The sequence below is a fragment of the Heteronotia binoei genome, chromosome 3 (genome assembly GCF_032191835.1).
Source record: "Heteronotia binoei isolate CCM8104 ecotype False Entrance Well chromosome 3, APGP_CSIRO_Hbin_v1, whole genome shotgun sequence".
Taxonomy (NCBI): Eukaryota; Metazoa; Chordata; class Lepidosauria; order Squamata; family Gekkonidae; genus Heteronotia; species Heteronotia binoei.
The window spans coordinates 168,786,613-168,806,767 of NC_083225.1; the positions used below are offsets into that span (position 1 = coordinate 168,786,613).

The 20,155-nt window shown below is 44.0% G+C and overlaps 1 protein-coding gene across 2 annotated transcripts in view; it reads right to left on the reverse strand.

Annotated features, from left to right (window-relative positions):
* The window catches only part of AASDHPPT (aminoadipate-semialdehyde dehydrogenase-phosphopantetheinyl transferase), a 28,916-nt gene extending 8,917 nt beyond the window's left edge, over positions 1 to 19,999 (reverse strand). Inside the window, exons 1-3 of one of the 2 annotated variants that reach the window (XM_060234866.1) lie at positions 19,232 to 19,999; positions 17,867 to 18,092; positions 2,955 to 3,076 (exon numbers count right to left, since the gene is read on the reverse strand). In XM_060234866.1, coding sequence (XP_060090849.1) covers positions 2,955 to 3,076; positions 17,867 to 18,092; positions 19,232 to 19,411 — 528 coding nt within the window. In that variant the 5' untranslated portion in view covers positions 19,412 to 19,999. The remainder of the gene's footprint in view (positions 1 to 2,954; positions 3,077 to 17,866; positions 18,093 to 19,231) is intronic. The other variant, XM_060234867.1, reaches the window with a different exon arrangement.
* Between the last annotated feature and the right edge of the window lie 156 nt (positions 20,000 to 20,155).

Below are 20,155 nucleotides of genomic sequence, written 5' to 3' on the forward strand. Positions count from 1 at the left end.
GGGCCCAGAGTGATTTGTATCTGGTTCCCAGCCAGTTTCTCAACCATTCCCGACCTGCTCAGCTCGGGCAATTGACCTAGGCTGTTTTCAGAACTCCCATTAAAGATGTGACAGGTCAAATAAAATTAAATGAATTTGCATCTTATGAAACCACCCACATAGCGTAGGTGATTTCATCCATCTCTAGGCTGGGAAATATCTGGAGATCTGAGGGGTGGAGCCTGGGGAGGGCCTTCAGCAGGGTATAGTGCCACAGAGCCAACCCTCCAAAGCAGCCATTTTCTCCAGGGAAACTGATCTTGGTAATCTGGAGATCAACTGTAATAGTGGGAGTTCTCCAGATGTCACCTGGAAGATAGCAACTCTGACGCAGTGTCTCTTTTGTGATATTGAAGCTCCAAGATAAATCTGTGACACCTCCACCACAGCCCAAGTGTTGGGGTGCGGGTAAGTGAATAGTTTATTTAGATAATTATACCCTACATTTCACCTCAACAGGGACTCAAAGCCTCCTTCTCCTCTCTTCCATGTCATCCTCGTCATCAACCCTACAAGGAAGGTTAGGCTGAGAATGACTGGCCTATGCTCTCCTGTGAACTTCCATGGCAGAGTGGGGATTTGAGCCTAGTTTCCCTGGATACTAGTCCAACCCTCTAACCACTACATCACGCTGGTTCTTTATGGTAACTCGAGGGATTAGGGAAGTCTGGCCTTGCCAGACATTTGCACGGTCCATTTATGCCATTTCAGAAATAAACCAGACATTTTTATTTCATGACTCATGAGACTGTAAGCGGGCCCAGAGAAATGAAGCTTGAATCATTTGTTGCTAAGAGGCCATTTGGACTTTAATTCTTTCTTTCGTCTTCCTTTTTAAAAAAAAATCCCTAACAGTCCAGAAGCAACGACCCCAAAGGCAAGCTTGTTACGTTTTTAACTCTGAGGCCCGCTTATCAACATTGCCCACAATCAAATAAAGCTTTCCTTGATTAGTCTATTGATTAAACTTGGCAGCCCTGAATTTTTTCTTAAAATGCAAACAACACGAGGGCTGGTTCTAGAATGCCAAGAACTAGGACTCATTAGCCTTTTAAAGTCTTAGAACAGAACAGGCAGAAAGCAGCAACGAAGATCCTCAAACGTCTGAACCGTCATTCTACAACACACACAAATTCACTTCCCATTTGTCACAGAGATGCTGCTCTCTTAACGCTGTCCGGCTTTTCAAGGTGCCACAATATTTTCTGAGAGTCTCTGAGAACCTCTGTAACTGTACTGCTAGCCCCCACCCAATCAAACACCAAAGCTTCAATACAGGAGGTGCCTCTCTCCTATGCTTAAAGGATTTTTGTGTGCATGTGTGCGTAAAAAAGTGCAGTCAAATCACAGCAGATGTATGGTTACTGCAGCAAGGGGTTTTCAGGGCAAGTAAAAAGCAGAGGTGGTTTGCCATTGCCTTTCTCTGCTGAGTCCTCCTTGGTGGACTATCCTTCTTACCTTCCACAATCTGACGAGATCACGCTAAACCATGCTGCCTTCCCACCCAAAAGATTCCATCAGGAAGCTCCAATTCAAAGCACTAGTTATGACCAGCGGCAGCACTAGGACATCAGCCCAAGACCAGTGTCCCAGGCAAGGCACTGCCACTGCCCCAACGCCAGCACTGGGAAAGGTGAGCGCAGCCGCAGCGAGGCTCCCACTTTCAGAGTGCGCACCGCCACTGTCCACCGTTGCTCTGCTTCTTGCATCTTTGACATGAGAGGCAGAGCAACGGTGGGCAGTGGCAGTGCACATGCTGACACCAGAAGCCTTGCTGTTGCTTCTAAGCGGACTATAGTGTCCACACCATAGATCTCTACAGGGGCATTATACCATCAGCTGTTTTATTTTCAATCCCCTTCCTAATTCTCCCCAGCACACAGTTTGCCTGGGGATTATTAGGAAAGAGACTAAAAATAAAATGGGTCAGTGGGGGAAGACAGGCAAGGTAGAAGCATAATAAATTTTTTAAAAATAAAATTATTTTTGCCAATACTTTAAAATCTATTTTTGCTATATTACGGTTGGGCTTTGTTGCATTTCTTGATTTTATCTATTTAAAACATTTCTAGCCTGCATTTCTCCCAATGAGACCCAAGTTGGCTGACAAAATAAATAAAAATAATTCTATGCATAGAACACGCATCAGTACCGACAAAAGATTATTCAAGTTCACCACTGCAGGGGGGAGAAATGCACTTTCAAATGCTCTGTCAAACTGTACATGGTTTCTACTCTGTACACAGCCTTTATGTGCATTCACTATAACTTGTAAACAGGGCTACCAAGCTTACCAAGGTCAATATTATCTACTCTACCTGGCAATGGCTCTTCAGGGTATCAAGTAGGGATCACTCATATCACTTGTTTCTTTACCATTCTAACTGCAGATGCCCAAGACTGAACCGGGGACCTTCTGCATGGCAAAGAGATGCTCTGCCACTAAGCCATGACTCTCTAGATTCAGATGTGTGATATGACCATGTTTTCCATGAGCAGCAACGAAACAGCAGTATACAGAGCTGTATGTACTTAACTGTAAGGCGGGAGGGATGAGGAGAAAAATTCCCTTTGGCTGGTGGAAGGAACATGCTTTTGCAGAGATGCCTCCTGATTCATTTTGAAAAGAGTCAGTAAGAATCTTAGAATTTCAGAATCAAATAAACAAAAAAATAAAACCCCAAAATGATGATCCCTGGGAAAAGGCTGTGCTGTGCAGTGGTTAGAATTTTAAAAAAAAATTGCCTTATACTTCCTCTGCAAGTTTTCAAAGCAAATTCCTTCTTTTAAGTATTATGAAGTGAAAAAGAATAGTGTGCTTCAAAGCAAAGACACTCAAAAGTCTGGGCAGGGATGGTGTTAACTAGATCATGAACAAGAAAAAAAAGCATTCCTAGATAAAGAAGCTCCATTACCCAATGTCTATGAAACATGTCCAATTGAAGCCATTCATTATGCATGGATGTGATCGTCCGCCACTCTTCTTCCGTAAACTGACGGTTCATAATGCGAAAGAAGTCAGGAATCGAACCACTTCCTGCAATTAGAAAGGTAAATTATCGGTGGGAAGAGCAGAAGGAGGATTCCACGGTTACTGCTAGTTTGTTATCCCTGATTGTGGTTGCAATTAGAATACATCACATCTTGTTAATGGATGTATGATGAGAGCAACATTATCCTAATGTTGGTTCAATGGCTTTATCCCCCTCCCTCAAAAATTCATAATTAGTTTACCTACTATATTTAAACAAAATTGTCTTTAAATCACAGGGATCATTTAAAATGTAATTCCTGAGTAAGAAAGCCTTGGTTAATTTCTTCCTTAAACTAACAAGTCACAGCTGACTTATAGCAAACCTATACATTTTTCAAAGCAAGAGACAATCTAAGGTTGTTTACCACTACCTGACTTTGCACAGCAACCCTGACATTCCTTGGTGGTCTCCCATGCAAATACTAGCCAGGGCTGACTCTGTTTAGCTTTCAATATCTGGTGGGGCTATCCAGGTTATTGTCTGGTTAACCTTACTGATGCTTAACATCGGTGCCAGTGACTGCTTAACTTTCATCCCACTACCTCCAACCAAGGACACAACATTATCATCAAATGTTCCTTGTGGAGAAATAATGTTTTTATTTCAGAAACCAGATTGATCTTCCCTATACTGTCCTGGCCCCTTTTTTGTGCTGCTTTTAAATACAATGAAGAAAGCCTGTTCCATGGCAGGAAGGACAGAAGATCCAATCTGAAAGCTACAAGTGTTTGCATTCTTATAATGGATGTTTTTATTAGAAAAGTGAAGGCAGTGTACTTTTTAATGACTGACTCCTTAGTACATTTTCCCAGCTCAGCCCACCACATGGCTTTACATGATCTTTCAAACTAAAACAAGAAATCCAGCCAGGGGTCGTTCTGTAGAAAAAGAGGTGCTGGAGCTCATTAGCACAACTCTTCTGCATAACTCATTTGCATATGCCACACACCCCTGACATCAGTGGAAGGTGCACTAAATTATATCCGCTCAGCATCTACCTTAAAATGCTTCTTGAATTATAATTGTCATCATAAAACCTTCCTTTCTCCTCTGTGGCCACAGTGGCATGATAAAGATTTCCATCTGCCTGCTTTATATGTTTTGGTTATTTCCCCTTTTTTGTGTGGAAAAAAAAATATTAGAAAGTTTGTCAAATCTTAAGAGTTCAGCAAAATTCTCACAGGAGGTGAACAATGGCGCCCAGAAGCATGTTTTTTTTGGGGGGGGGGGAGGGGGGAGAAAGAGCACAATAACATTTAGAGGTTTTGGAGCTCTGCTCCTGTGAGCTCCTGCCCAAAATGAGGCCTGACTCCAGCTATGTTGCATGACGGCTATGATGCATTTTAAGACTAACCATGTACTTTTAAAAAAGAGGAGCAATCACTGGATATCAAGGTGTTTGCATAAAAAAAAATAGCTGGATGGACAGCCATAAAAGAGGAGTCTGCCCCACTCCCCCTTTCTTTTACCTAAAAAGTCTAGACTGAATCGACAATTACTTTCTCTAAGCAGAAACAAAAGACGTTTATATCTGTAAAGGTCAAGCAATTATTTCCATGAGATTACAACATAAATTTGCAAAAGAAGCGAGGCCTACCTTCATACTGGATTCCATTATCAGAAGATTATTTTTTTCCCCAAAGTGTGTGGGATAACCACAAAAAGAAACCTTACAATTAACCTTCATTCAGGTAACATAAATCAAAGTGGCAAATAAATTAACGCTGTTGGTTTTATTTGTATTTAGCTTTCAGAAGAAGAGTAGATTTTTACACCCTGCTATCCTCCACCTTAAGGTGCCCCAAGGTGGCTTACAATGGCCTTTCCCTTCCTCTCCCCACAACAGGCATCTTGAGTGGCAGGTGGGGCTGAGAGAGTTCTGAGAGAACTATGATTGGCCCAAGTTCACTGGTAGGCTTTAGGTGGAGGAGTGCAGAATAAACCCAGTTCTCAGATCAGAGTCCATCACTCTTAACTACTACACCATGGTGGCTCTTAACTGCCCAATGTTTTCCCTTTCATTTCCTATAAAAGGGACATTTACTCCAACCCAGTGATATTTACTCCATGGCTCATGGAGAGCCACATTCACAGAGTCACATCTACTTCCATCACTGGCATGAGGCCTGCACTACAGGGAGGCTCACAGCTTACCTGTCCCTCTGATGGTGGCTCCTTGACGATGGAAAGCCCCTGGCAGCTACAAGCCCTACTGGACAAAGACCTTGCCCACTCTCTTGAAACATGGGATAGGTGCCACCCTGGGGAACAGTTCTACGAAGAGTAATAGGATTGCCAGGTCCCCTCTTCAGCACGGGAGCAGGACATCACGCACAACATCCCAAAGCAACTATGTCACCTGGAAGTGACATCATCGCATCAGTGACATCAGAGGTGATACTCTGGTTTTTGAGCAAAGCTTCATCTTGTAGGTGTTGCTAACTGGATCTCAGCCTACACAGTTCTTATCATCTTCAAGGCCAGAGTTAGGAGCCTGGTAATTAACTTTCCATGAGAACCTGGCGTCCGCAGGATGGGAGGAGAATCAGGAGTGATGAGGTGATTTTCTAGGAGTTTCCATCAAGAATGTATCCTGATTGGGTAACATCATCACCTGATGCTGCTTGACCAAGAAATTATAATGAAGCCAAGAACCCGGAAGAGGAAGCTAGCTTGGATTCCAATGGACTAAAGGCCTGAAGTAGGCCTAGGCTTCTGGTGCATGACAAAAATGATGATGCTATGTTGCCAGTGATAAGAGACCTAGGCCTCTGTTTGATGTTGGCAAATCCTCCCACTGGCCAGCTGACTGACACTAGGGGAGGAACCAATCGTATGACAGGAGTCTAGGAATATTAAATAAAGTTGAATTAATCTGTAAAGAGTAGGTTATGCTGAGATAAGTACCTATAGTCAAGAAGGAAACTTATAGTTTAAGAAGATAGACAAGCTGGAACGGATCCAGAGGAGGGCAACAAAGATGGTGAGGGGTCTGAAGACCAAGTCCTATGAAGAAAGGTTGAAGGAGCTGGGTGTGTTTAGACTGGAGAGGAGGCAGCTGAGAGGTGATATGATCACCATCTTCAAGTACTTGAAGGGCTGTCATCTAGAGGATGGTATGGAATTGCTTTCTGTTGCCCCAGAGGGTAGGACCAGAATCAGTGGGTTGAAATTAAATCAGAAGAGTTTCCAGCTCAACATCAGGAAGAACTTCCTGATAGAACGATTCCTGAGTGGAACAGGCTTCCTTGGGAGGTGGTGGGCTCTCCTTTCTTGGAGGTTTTAAAACAGAGGCTAGATGGCTATCTGACAGCAATACTGATCCTGTGGACTTAGGGGGAGGTATTTGTGAATTTCCTGCATTGTGCAAGGGGTTGGACTAGATGACCCTCAGGGTTCCCTTCCAACTCTATGATTCTATAGTGAAAAAACCAAGTCCCCTAATCAAGCTGCAAAGTGGTGGTGGTGGGGAATTAGTACTCAACTTTCTGATGAATTTGCACTGGCTTCTTCCATTGCATTTCCCTTGTATGAAAACAGTAACTGTTAGATTGACAAGAGACTTCTTTTGACACAATGTCAAAAAAGATCATGCAAACCATCAGCTGAACATCCCATTTCCAAAAAGCAAGTATGCCAAATTAAAACAGGTAATATGACATAATAATCTTTAAGGAAAAACTAACATAACAAGCAAATAACTAAGGACTAGGAAGCTGTTTTAGAATAAAGATATGCAAATTTTAAAGCATCCATTGAAAAAGAGCCAGTTTGGTGTGGTGGTTAAGTGTGTGGACTCTTATCTGGGAGAACCGGGTTTGATTCCCCACTCCTTCACTTGCACCTGCTGGAATGGCTTGGGTTGGCCATAGCTTTCACAGGAGATGTCTTTGAAAGGGCAGCTGCTGTAAAAAACTCTCTCAGTCCCACTTACCTCACAGGGTGTCTGTTGTGGGGGTGGGGGGGAGGTAGAGGAGATTGTGACCGCTCTCAGACTCTGAGATTCAGAGTATAGGGTGGGATATAAAGTCAATATCTTCTTAAAAAACAAGTTTTGAAATAATAAAAGAGAAAGTTACTGAAAAACATGCACAACAAAAAGCAAAACACCAGGTTGTACCCTATGAGTATTCTGCAGCTTTCCCCGCTGCCCCCAACCCAGCAGACCCTTGAAACACAAGAAAAGGCCATGCTGTGGGACCCTCAACAATAGACAGGAACACGGGTCAGAGGGCCCGCTATGCAGGGAAGTGGGAGAAATTGTTCATCCTTGTTTGTCAGCTGAATGTTCATAGGATACAACCAATCACCACCTAGAAGTAGATTGTACTAAAGCACATGAAGTGTTGCTAGGCAAGGACATTCAAAAGATTCCTTCCCCTTTCTCTGGTTCAGTATTTCTACCACAAAAACTTTCAGGTTCTCTTGTGGTCCGACTATTTTCATGGCGGGGGAAGTATTTGAAGTGAAATGTCTTGAATAAAATGGACAGAGATGCTGACAGTGAAGAAAGCTCCAAAGAAACACATCAGAGCATTCTCAAGGCGGTAGCAGAGACAATTTTTAAAAAGAAAAGAGGAGGAGGACACACTTCACAGCACATTGAGGCAGCCTGAAGAAAAACGGAAGTATAATATCAGCAATTTGATGGGGGAATCACATAACAATCTATTCAGTATTAAACTGGGCCTTGAAGCTGTAGTTTATGAGGCTGAGAACACTGGAAAATTATTACCAGACTCATTACTTTAATTTACTGTCACTAAAATTCAGCAAATTGTGGTGGTGGGGAAATAGACAATGCCTTTGCAGAACACATTTTGCTTTGGGAAGTAAAACATGTCATCCTTTATGAGACCTTTTTTAAAAGGCAAATCTGATTCCCTGCTTAATGCATTTGCAGTAACACATTAGTTCTTGAAGTTTCATATGGGAAAGTTTTTTAAGAACTTCCCTGGCCCCCTTCACTTCATTTAGCCATGCCTGGGACAGACAGCCATTGTGCGTAAGTCATACTACTTAGGTCAGCTACAATGAAATCCTAAGAACATTTTCAGCGAGCCCTATTGAATAGACCAGTGTAGCGCTAACATTGTTAATTACTTAATTTTTAACCTCTCCTTTCCTCCAAAAAGTTCAAGACAGTATACATTAGTCTCCCTTCCTCCATTGTATACACATCGGGTTGCCAAGTCCAACTCAGAAAATATCTGGGGACTTTGGGGGTGGTGTCAGGAGACTTTCCCATTCCAAATAAATAAACAATACTGAATTGCAGTTCCCTTGAATACAGTCTTCATTTCCTTGTCCTCTTTTTTGCCTTTTTTGTTCCTAGCAGCTGCACTTCCACTAAATGAAAGTGAACACACACACACACTCACAAAACAGCCAAAATAAACAGTTTGCATGGCCACACTTTTCTGATCTCCCTGGAACAATGGCATAGATAGCTTTACTTACTGGAGTAGCTGAATGTAACAATCTGCTGTATTTCAACCATTTTAAGGAGAGAGATCTCTAGGGGGCTGGAGTTTTCCTCTATCCCCTAATCAGGTTCTAGTTAACTCTTTACTATTCCTTTTACTATACAAACAGCTTTGGAAAAGAATGCAAAATGAAGAGGGACTGTGCTCTCTCTCTTCCTCTCTCACATACGTGGCTCTGTCTGTTCACCCTACCCCCATGCAGATTCAGTCTCACCGAGATTTAAAGACACACACACCTTCCAAAACACAAGCAGTTTGCAAGCTTCTAAACCTGCCTGAGATCTAAAGTCACATGGTAACTGTTGGGGCACACCCCCCCCCCAGTAAGAGCTTGCAAAACTGGAGGATCCCCTGCCTGGACCTGGGGACTGGCAAGCCTATATATTCACACCAACCCTGTAAGGTAAGTTAGGCTGAGAGAGAGAGACTGGCCCAGAGTTATCCAGTCAACTTTATATGTTGAATGAAGATTTGAACCTGGATCTCCCACAGTGCCATCCTAATCAGTCAAATCCTTCCAAGCCCTTTGGCTGCAATGGATAGAAGGGTGCAACTCTGCTTAGGATGGCACCACCACATCATGATCCATAACCAAACCCAAACTACACTGCACTGGCTCTCTTGGATCTGAGGGCCTGTATTCAAAGCTTACTGGTGAACTTGCGCCAGTAATGCTCTCCTCATAGGGTTGTTATGAAGAAAAATAAAGGGAGAAACATATATGCTGCCATGAACTTCTTGAAGGTGTGATCGGATAAAAATGTATAGGGCAGGGGTGGCCAAACTTGCTTAATGTAAGAGCCACATAGAATAAAGGAGGGAGGGAGGAAGGAAGGAGAACAGATGGGGGAGGGAGGAGAGAGGTGAAAAGAAAGCAACTTTAACTTTAAATGCATTCTCCAAGCCACTGGCTGGCTTGGATTGGAGAAGTGATTTGAAGAGACAAATGCCTTCTCTAAGCTGACCAATGGGGTGGTGGAGGTTGAAAGCCACACGATATGTGTGAAAGAGCCACATGTGGCTTCCGAGCTGCGGTTTGGACACCCCTGGTATAGTGGTCAGTTACCAATAACTCCCCACCAGAGCCTTAGAGGAAAATGGAAATTTCCTGAATAAACAGACTAAAAAGCTCCATGATGACCTAGATAGCTCACCTCCTCGACTCAGAAAAAAATAAGGACATAATTTATTTGTTGACTTCAGTTATACTCTGCTTTTCTTGCAGACTTGAGAAAACAATGAAAAAAATTATTACAAATCTTTGCCATACGGAACAACTGCAGGAGCTAATAGATTAGGAGAATCATATATTATCATGGAAAGAACATAAGGGAATAAGAGACTTTAGGAAATGAAAGTTCCTCCTGCCAAAGCGACACTTTGCTTTTAAAAAGATAATTTTTTTGCCTTGTTAGAACTCCGTTTCCCCTAGAATTAAATCTTGACAAGGGATTCGAGTTGTCTTCCATTCCCCGCCCTCTCTGTTTCTCAGAAGAGCAGTTTCACGTCAAAATGTATAGCGCTGCCAGTGCGGTTTCTCTGCATTCTTATTTTGAAATTGATGTCAGAAATCTGAACTGTATTCCCTGGACAGACAGAAGAAAAAGGAGGCCTTCATCAAGAATAAAAGTAACTTTCTTCCTTCAACTTCTTGAAAAATGTAGGGGGAGGGGGGCGTTAATGCACAAGACAGCTCTTGGTTTTTATTTCTTAAAAAGAAAAGAAAAACATGCTATATTTGTCCATCGTTCTGCATATTATAGAGGCTTGTGTGTTGACTTATATTGTTCAAGAAGTGAGATAAAATCACAGGAGAATCTCTTTGCAGTATCCCTATTGCAAGAGATCTTATTAGCGGCATAAATGTAACAAAGGAGTTTTATTGGTCACAAAATGACTGAGGAGACTCTTTGGCAACTCATATGCCTTCTGCTGATAGTTTAAATGAGAACTTCTCTTTCCCTTCAGGCAAGATAACACAGTCTATTTCTTTTCAAAACAGCATGTCAAATACCATATGGAAGTAGTAGTTAGTGTCAGACTAGTATGGGTGTGACAGCTGGACAATGAAGACAGTTGACAGGTAGAAGGTTGATTCATTTGAAATGTGGTGTTGGGAGATACTGTAGACTGGCAAAAAGACAAATCAGTGGGCTCTAGATCAAATCAAGCCTGAATTCTCTCTACAAACCAAAATGACTACGCCGCTGCTATTGTACTTTGGTCACATTACAAGAAGACAAAACTCACTGCAAAAGACAATAACGCTAGGAAAAGTCGAAGGCAGCAGAAAAAGAGGAAGATCCAACAAGAGATGGATTGACTTAATCCATCTGCAAGATCGAGCAAGGCTATTTGGAACAGAATGTTTTGGAGGATGTTGATCCATAGGGTCACCATAAATTGGAAGTGACTTGATGGCACTATGAATCCCCCACTCTGCCATGGGAGTTTGCTGGGTGACCTTGAGTCATTCACTCAGCCTAACTTAAAATGGTTGCCAGATCCATCAGTGGAGGCAGGGGTCCTCTGCTGCCAGGCCTCATCTCCCCACTGCCAATCAACTGACCAGCTGGGGGAAAATTACCTCCCAAAAGAGGAAGATTCATCTAACATACAGCAATATGTTTGATACACTACCCATGTGACCTGGAAATGACATCATGTCTGGGATGCTGGGGTGACACTCTGGTATTTGGGCAACAACTCTGTGGTACAAGCCAAATTTACCATAGAGTTTTTGCCCAAATACCAGAGTGCTGCCTTGTCATCTTAGACATGATGATGCCACTTCCTGGTCACATAGGCAGTGATGCAGACACACTGTTGTACGTCAAACGGGCCTCCCTGCAGCTCCCAGTAAGTTTTCCCCACCCTCCTCTCTCTTTTCCAACAGAAAAAATGGGAATCATATAACCGCAAAATAATTAAGCTCCATCAATGCTGCAATCCAGTACATTCTTATCTAGAAGCAAACCCCCACAAAACACCTGAGCAAGCACCAGGGGCTGTGAGGGGGTGAGGAGGAATAATTGGTTCCCACAGTCTTCATGTCTAATTTCCTTCAGAATGAATCGTATCAGAAACTCGCTCTCTCTAGAGTGTTAATTTTGGAATACAGACAATCCAGCTTTGCGTCAGCAGTTGTAAAATTAGTTTTAAGTTATTTTTAATTGATTTCCCTTGGCAAAGGATAGATGATAACCATTAACTGAAAGGAGGAGGAAAAGCCCTAAGGACAGATGAAAATATTTACATACCAATGCAGAAAGCAAGTAAAACGCTTTTGGAAAGGACTGATAGGATTGTGAGTGTGTGCATATTTACAAGAGTCTCAAAATTTGTAGTGGGCTCAGATTTCAGAAAGAAAACTGACAAGCCCCAAACTGTTATTGTTTGAAGAACATAAGAACATAAAAGAAGTCATCTTGGATCAGGCCAGTGGCCCATCTTGTCCAACACTCTGTGCCACACAGTGGCGAAAACCCAGGTGCCATTAGGAGGTCCACTAGTGGGGCTTCGGCCATGTCTAAACATCCCTGAGAATAAGAGGAGGGTTGACTTTGGATGATTGACCCTCCTGAGGAAGACATCGGATGGACCAAACCATTCCTGGGGGTTCATCTCCCCTAGAGGGAGGAGTTAACTCCCTTCCCTCCTCCATCTGAGGCCTTTGCCAGCCCTAGGGTCTTGGCTAGAACCATGGAGGCCAGCAGGGAGGACCAAACAGTGGTAGATGCCCTGGATCCCCGATATTGACCTGAATTTATTTTATAAAAGTATGCATACCCTGTCTTTCCTTCATGGCGCCATGTGATTTACAACTCCCAATGTAAATATTACAACTCCCAATGAAAAATACAATGAAACCCCAAGCAACCACTCTCCTGCCCAACAAATATCTACAGGGTGATGTTGGAAGGTGCTGCCCAGTTTCAGCTGACTTATTACAACCCCATGGCAATTTCAAAGCAAGAGATGTTCAAGGGTGGTTTGCCACTGCCTGCCTCTGCGTAGTGACCCTGGACTTCCTTGGCAGTCTCCCATCCAAGTATGAGCCAGGGCTAACCCTGCTTGCCTTCCATGCTCTGTTGAAATCAGGTTAACTTGGGTCATCCAGGTCAGGGCACTTTCCTACAGGCTACATCCCATTAAAAGCTCTGGTGCAGATGGATCAGGCCAGACTCATTTGTTATGAGGGCCGGATCTGACACAGAGACCTTGTTGGGAGAGGCCATGTGTGTCATAAAATGTAATGCCAGGTAGTGGATATGTAAACACTCTGTGCCACACAGTGGCAAAAACCCAGGTGCCATTAGGAGGTCCACTAGTGGGGCTTCGGCCATGTCTAAACATCCCTGAGAATAAGAGGAGGGTTGACTTTGGATGATTGACCCTCCTGAGGAAGACATCGGATGGACCAAACCATTCCTGGGGGTTCATCTCCCCTAGAGGGAGGAGTTAACCCCCTTCCCTCCTCCATCTGAGACCTTTGCCAGCCCTAGGGTCTTGGCTAGAACCATGGAGGCCAGCAGGGAGGACCAAACAGTGGTAGATGCCCTGGATCCCCAATATTGACCTGAAACACAGGTCACACACAAAGATTTAAAAACAAAAAACAAAACTTAAAACATGCTTTAAAGATTGGCACTTTTGCAACGGCAAACAACCCTGTAAAAAGTCTGCCGTGAAAATGCTGTGAAAGCAACGTCACCCCAGAGTCAGAAACGACTGGTGCTTGCACAGGGGACTACCTTTACCTTTTTAAAAATATTTTCTTAACAGTTTCTGATAACTGACACCTCTTGCTCTGAATTATTGCATCAAAATCTAGAGACAATGTCTGTGATGCAGCAATCTCGAATAGGCTGTTCAGGTGTGTGTGTTAGTTACAAACCTACTTTTGATTTATTGGCATCCATTACAGAAATCTCATGGCCTATGCTTTGAGCCCAAGACCCAGGAGGAAACATGAAATGGCTGAGTTTTGCTAGCTTTCGTACATAAGCTGCTTTGTGTGATGGTTAGCCGATGGAGAAGATAGAGGTTTTGCTCTGTAGCTCCTGTGCGATTGAGCAAGCCTGGCAAAGCAAGCTGTGATGCAGAAAGCAGCGAGAGAGAGAGAGAAGGAAGCAGATTACAGTAAATTGTTTGTAGGCCTGATAGAAGCACCCCCCGGGGGCCTGATCCAGCCCTTGGGTTGCACATTTGACACCCCTGCCTAGTGACACAACGGCCTTGCAGAGCCTTCCAAAAACTTCTAAAGATAGTGGTCACCAACAGATCCTCAGGAACCTTCTTCCACAGGTTAGGAGCTACTACAGAAAGAGCACAGGCTGTGGCTGATGGCAGGTGAGTTACCCGAAAAAGGAGAACAGTTAGTAGGCTGCATCCTGAATACCATAGTTCGCGAACAGGAATATTTGGGAAGAGATGGTCTCAGGAAACAGGAAGATGCAGCCAAAATTACATACTTCCAGGTCTCACGGGTTTCAGTGGAAAAGAGCTAAACACTCATTTATTTATCTTGCTTTCATCAACAGGATTTAAGAATATTAAACTGTGACTGGATTATATGGACTATGTCTACACTTTCTGTATCTGAAATTGTAAAGAGCAAACAGATACCCGTGAGGAACTTGTAGAGGATGAAACATCCCATCCCACCGGCATAAATCCCCTTTGCCCCAGTAATCTCTGTGCTAATTTTAAATGGTCTGTTTTTGGAGACCATTAAAAAAAATATAGACAAGATGATCATCAATCTGGCACATTGCTAACTTTTTTGTAGGGAATTGCAGAAAAAAAACCTCTCATAGTAAAAAACGGCTAGAAAAAGACGCTACCAAATAACTTGACTCTGAGAATACAAGTCCTTTACAAACTTTCCCGATCACTACAAAACTTGAGTCCAGTGGCACCTTAAAGACGAACAAAGTTTATTCAAGGTATAAGCTTTTGTGTGCACACACACTTCTTCAAATGTTACCTTCAGATATATCGGAAGTGTGTATGCACACAAAAGCTTATACCTTGAATAAAACTTTGTAGTTCTTAAAGGTGCCACTGGACACAAACTTTGTTCTGCTGCTTCAGACCAACGTGGCTGCCCACCTGAATTTCTTGATCACTATCCGTTTTGTTTGGCAAGGATGTTGAGCTTTCTACATTAGGTTTTTCAGCCCTGTCTCCCTAAACTTCCCCACAGAGGTGATTAATGAATTCATATCCACAATGAAAATGCACAGTGGTAGAGCATTTCCTTGGTAAGTAGAAGGTCCCAGGCAGGCCTCAGATTCAGTGGGATCTCACAGGAGTGCAGCAGCTCCTGAAACTTTCTGAGAGTTCCACCTCCTCCTTCTGAGAGTTCCACCTCCTTGTCCATTGAATAGTAGGTGCAGCTGCATAACAATCTCTAGATGAGCTCCACCACCTATTTTTCTACAAAACGACCCCTCCCAGGTTCAATCCCCAGCATCTCCAACTTAAAAGGGTCCAGGCAAGTAGGCGTGGAAAACCTCAGCTTGAGACCCGGGAGAGCCGCTGCTAGTCTGAGTAGACAATACGGACTTTGATGGACTGAGAGTTTGATTCAGTGTAAGGCAGCTTCATATGTTAGGCTTGCTACCAGCAAGTAGCTGGTAGAATGAAACGTTCTAAAGTCTGTGCTAGCCCAGTTTTGTAAATCAAGGCATTACCCTACAAGGACTGTCTGTAAGGACTTTATACAGGAGTGAATGCTGCATCTTCTGATGCTCAAATTGCCTTTGTAGCTTAAAAGAACAAACACAACAGCAACGCCTTTTATCAGTGTTCCTGATTGGTACTACGCAGGGCTGGGAGAAGTGAATCCTGAACAAGCAAGAGGTCTTTTACAGAGCAACAGCACAACCCTGTGGCGTTTCGTAAGATATTCACTTTCAGAGGAAAAATACAAAACCACCCATCACTGCAAGCCGCCTCCTGGCAACTTCAGAACTTCCTTCCAAATACGTCCCCTTGGAAATTCTCACTCTAACATTTCAGAATGTAGAATTCATCTTTTATTTCTACTGGCATGATTCATGGATGTCTCTAAGGTAAACCACAAACCAAGCTTCTTTTGCTCTTATTCTGTAGTGCAAATCATCAGCACAGCTACACCTTTCAAAGTCCATTGACTTCAATGGCTATAGAAGGATGTAGCTTTGCCCAGGATGGTGCTGCTAGCCTGCCCCTGCTGCCTATCCCAGCTAACTATTTTGATGATTTTTTTATACTCCTTTTAATCGTTATACATTGACCATCATCTTCCTCAAACTCTGTTATTAAATCCCCTCTGCTCTTAATTCATCCTTCCAAACATCCAGCAAACACATGAGTAGTTCATGTCCTAGAAACCCTCAGATACAGTTTTAGCTGAACATTTCAAATCATCGTGTCAATAGCCCTACAGCTGCCGGCCATGTACACGTCTCCTTTCTACCTATACTTTCCCCCAGGACTTTTTTTTGTCGCAGGAATTCCTTTGCACATTAGGCCATGCACCCCTGATGTAGACAATCCTCCAAGAGCTTACAGGGCTCTTCTTACAGGGCCTACTGTAAGCTCCAGGGGTATGCAAAGGAGTCCTTGCTACAAAAAAAAGCCCTGCTTTCCCTGTTTTCTCTTTCAGGCTCTGCCTCCTCCTCACATTTCTGGACTGTTCCTGGTTCCAGCTCTCTTCTACCATGCTTCCCTCTGTCTGTGGTCTATTATTTTCTTAAGAGCTTCTGCTTGCTCTGCTCCTCTCAAGGGCAATTATCCCAAACATGGTGCCCATGGGAACTGTAGCAATCATCAATGGCTTCCTGTTGTCTATTTGCTTCTTCCCCAAAACATCTCTTCCCCAAAGGAAACACTAAATCTTGGCTGTCCTCAAGCGGCCATTCAGAAACAGCAGCCTTCCAAGTTTTGTGACTGGTCTCAGCAACTTATGGCAGCCATTTTGTGACTGGGCGAGCACGCTGCAGCAACCATTCTGTTGTCGTGTACAAACCGCATTCTCTACATTCAAAAAATTCTCACCAGCTTACCAAAAAGGGAGTTACTCTTAAGCAGGCTTACCAGTCTTTCACTGGCAAGTAACACTGTCTGCTGCTGCAGAAGAAAAAAATTGAAAATAGTGAAGTCATCAACATCGCTACATCACTTCCAGGTAAAAATGGGATTTATGATTCCTAGAGGTACCCTTTGTCACTTCTGGGTTTTGCCTGGAAGTGACATAGAAGAAGAAAAGTTGGGTTTTATATCCTGCTTTTCTCTACCCTAAGGAGTCCCAAAATAGCTCACAATTGGCTTTGCTTCATCTCCCCCCAACAGACACCCTGTGAGTCAGGTGAGGCTAAAAGAGTTCTGAAAGAACCATGACTGGTCCTAGGTAACCCAGCATGCTTCATGTGGAGGAGTGGGGAATCAAACCTGCTTCTCCAGATTAGAGTTTACTGCTCCTAACCACTACACCATGATGGCTCTCTACACCACCCTGACACAGAGATATCAGCAACGTGGCACCTCCCTTGTCCCTGTCCCCAGCCCTCTTGTCAGTTGCTCTGCCCAGTCTGACAACCCTACTGTTGAGTCGCTTTAGCCAAGGCAGCCAGACACTTTCTGACTGACCCAACTCATTATGATTTAATAGCAGATCAGCCAATCGCTGGCATAGACTCTGCTGCTTCCATAAATCCCCTAATGGCTACAATATATATCACCCAACTGGAAAAATTAGAGTCACCAGATCCATCTCAAGAAATATCTGAGGATTTTGGGAGTAGAGCCAGGAGCAGGATTGTGACAAGCACAACTGAACTCCAAAGGGAGTTCTGGCCATCGGACTTCAAGGGACCGCACACCTTTTAAATGCCTTCCCTCCATTCTGAAATAATGAAGGATAGGGTACCTTCTTTGGAGGCTCATAGAATTGGACCCCCTGGTCCAATTTTTTTTAAACTTTGGAGGGTTTTTTTGAGGAGAGGCATCAGATGCTATGCTGAAAATCTGGTGCCTCTACCTAAAAAAAACAGCCCCCCCCCAAATTCTCCATTATATTCTCCATTATAGGCTATGTGTCTCCACAGGGGATAACAGAGTGCCCAGCAGATATTCTCCTCCCCCCTTCCCTGGTTTCTGATGACCCTGAAATGGGGGGATGGCTTCCAAACCAGGGGATCCCCTACTCATAACTGGGGATTGGCAACCCTAGGAAAAATGGGGATGTTCATTCCCGTATGAGCGCATGACACAGGTGGACCTTGCTGAAAGATGTAGTGAGCCACCAGTGCATGTTACCTGGCAAGCTTGTCTTCATCACATCAATGCCAACTTGACGGCCAGGCTCAGCTGCAAGGATTGCGTAATTCCCCTGATGAGAGATGTTGAAGTTGAAAGGGGAACAGTTACTGCTTATGTTGTTTGCAGGGACAGGTTTGCCTTTTGGAGTCCTTTCTAGCCGTATTTCATTCCAAGGAATGCTCAGTTTTTCAGCAATTAATTTCCTTATCAGCAGACGGCCAGCCTATGAAAAATACAGAAAAGATGCACACTAGGTACAAGCCTTTGTTTATAAATATAAACCACAAGCCTTTGTTTATAAATATAAAAGCAATTCACTAAAACAGCTTTTCCTTTTTTTAAAAAAAAAATCTGCTGATATCTATTACACAGCTATCTATCAAGGGTGTGTTGGCCTAATATGCAAAGGAGCTCCTGCTAGAATTCCAACCCTGCTGATTCCCATATGCTGGTTATCAGTTCACCTGGAGAAAACTGCCATTTTGGAAAGTGGGCTCTCTGATATTATGCCCCAACTGAAGTCCCTCCCCTCCCCAAACCCTGCCATCCTCAGGCTCCACCCCCAAAATCTCCAGGTATTCCCTGGCCCAGAGCTGGCAACCGTATTCTTGAAGGACACACATGACCTTCACATTGCTGAAGCAGGATTTTCATATGAGATTGGCCAGCAAGCAGAACTTCCCCAAATGACAATGAAAATGCTTGGCCTCTCAGTGAGACCACGCTACAAATTTCCAGTCTAGCACAAAACTCACTGGCCGAACTTAAGGTAGCCATAGTTCTCCTGCCTAACCTACCTTACAGGGTTGCTGTACGACTAAAACAGAGCAGGGAGGACCATGTACACTAATCTGAGCAGCCTGTAGAAAGGGAGGGATTAAAAACATCCCAGAGCGCTAAAATGGGCTTGCAAATGCAATGCCACTCAAATGCAACATCAGTGCTCTGCCACCTCTGTCTGCCCTAAGGATCTCATGTGCCAACACTGTAAAGCAAAGCAGCAGCAGAACTGTGCAGCACGCACAATGCTGATGTACATAAAAACATGGTGCAGCATCACATTTAAATCCGGCTTAGGCACAATCCTCTTGGAACAGCTGTGTCAAACAGAGAAAGAAAATGAACTCTTAATTTTTTTTTTTTTAAAAGCAAGTCTGAAAGGAGGGACGTCACAGCTGGCGAGATGGTTTTTCTGTTTTGCCTGGTCTAGTGGTTAGTGCAGAAACAAGACACAGTCTTTCTACGGCTTATGCATCTCTGGTACATTGAAAGCCACTGGCTTGGACACCTACTGCAGTAGCTCCAATCATCTGGGAACACCTTAATGTTCAAGGAGTGAAAGAGGTCGAAAAATAAATATACCATGGCAGCCTTGGCGTCACGGGCAAAGACAAATTGACCAATGCGCTTCTTCTCTTCAGGCTGAACCAAGCGCATGGCCAGCAGCCAGTCCTCACGGCAGGGGACCCAGGAGGCATAGGAAAATGCCCAGCGCACACTCTCCATAGCAAGCCGCTCCAAGGAAGCTACAGGCCGGAGCATAAATGAAAGCTGGCAATGGGAAGGACGTACCCAGCCCCTTAGATCAGAACTGAGGCTAAGAGCTGCCGGACTGGAAAAATCCGGGTTCAGATCTCTGCTTTCCTAGGAAGCACCATGGCTGGCTGCAGCACCTCACTGAGGCCACCAAAAGGTGAAGTATAAAGAAAGGATTTGTGTTTGACTTCTTCAGCTAGCAACCAACCCAGTTACTTTTCCTTTTTTGCATGAGGTCTGAGACTCCCACTCTCCCTGGGGTCATGATGGGTGGGGAAAACCTATGGGGAGGGGGGAGAGAGTTCAAAGGAAAAGGTTAGAACGTGGGTCTAAGAGAGGGCTACCCAGGCTGGTCTTCTCTAGGCATGCAACAACTCTGGACACACTATCTTAGAAGCAAGCCCTATTTAAATCAGTGGCACTTTCTTCTGAGTAAGCGTGCACCGGGCTGCTAAACTGCAACGCAGTAAATCCAGCGCTCAGCCCCTGGAATTGCAAAAAAAAAGAAAGAAAGCCCAAGCCGACCACCCGTGTCGCAGGCAAGCACCACCCGCTCGTAAAGGAGGGCTGCAAAGCGGCAATCCAAAGCAGCGCAGAGCGAACGTCGGCTTTACGCAGTACGGACCAATCACCGGGCGCCGAACACTTCCTTTCTCTGCAGAGGACATGAAAATAGAAGTTTATTTTTAATCTTCATTTCCGGTCTCCAATCGAACACTGCCATCTGCGGGGCAAAATAGGAGTCAAATT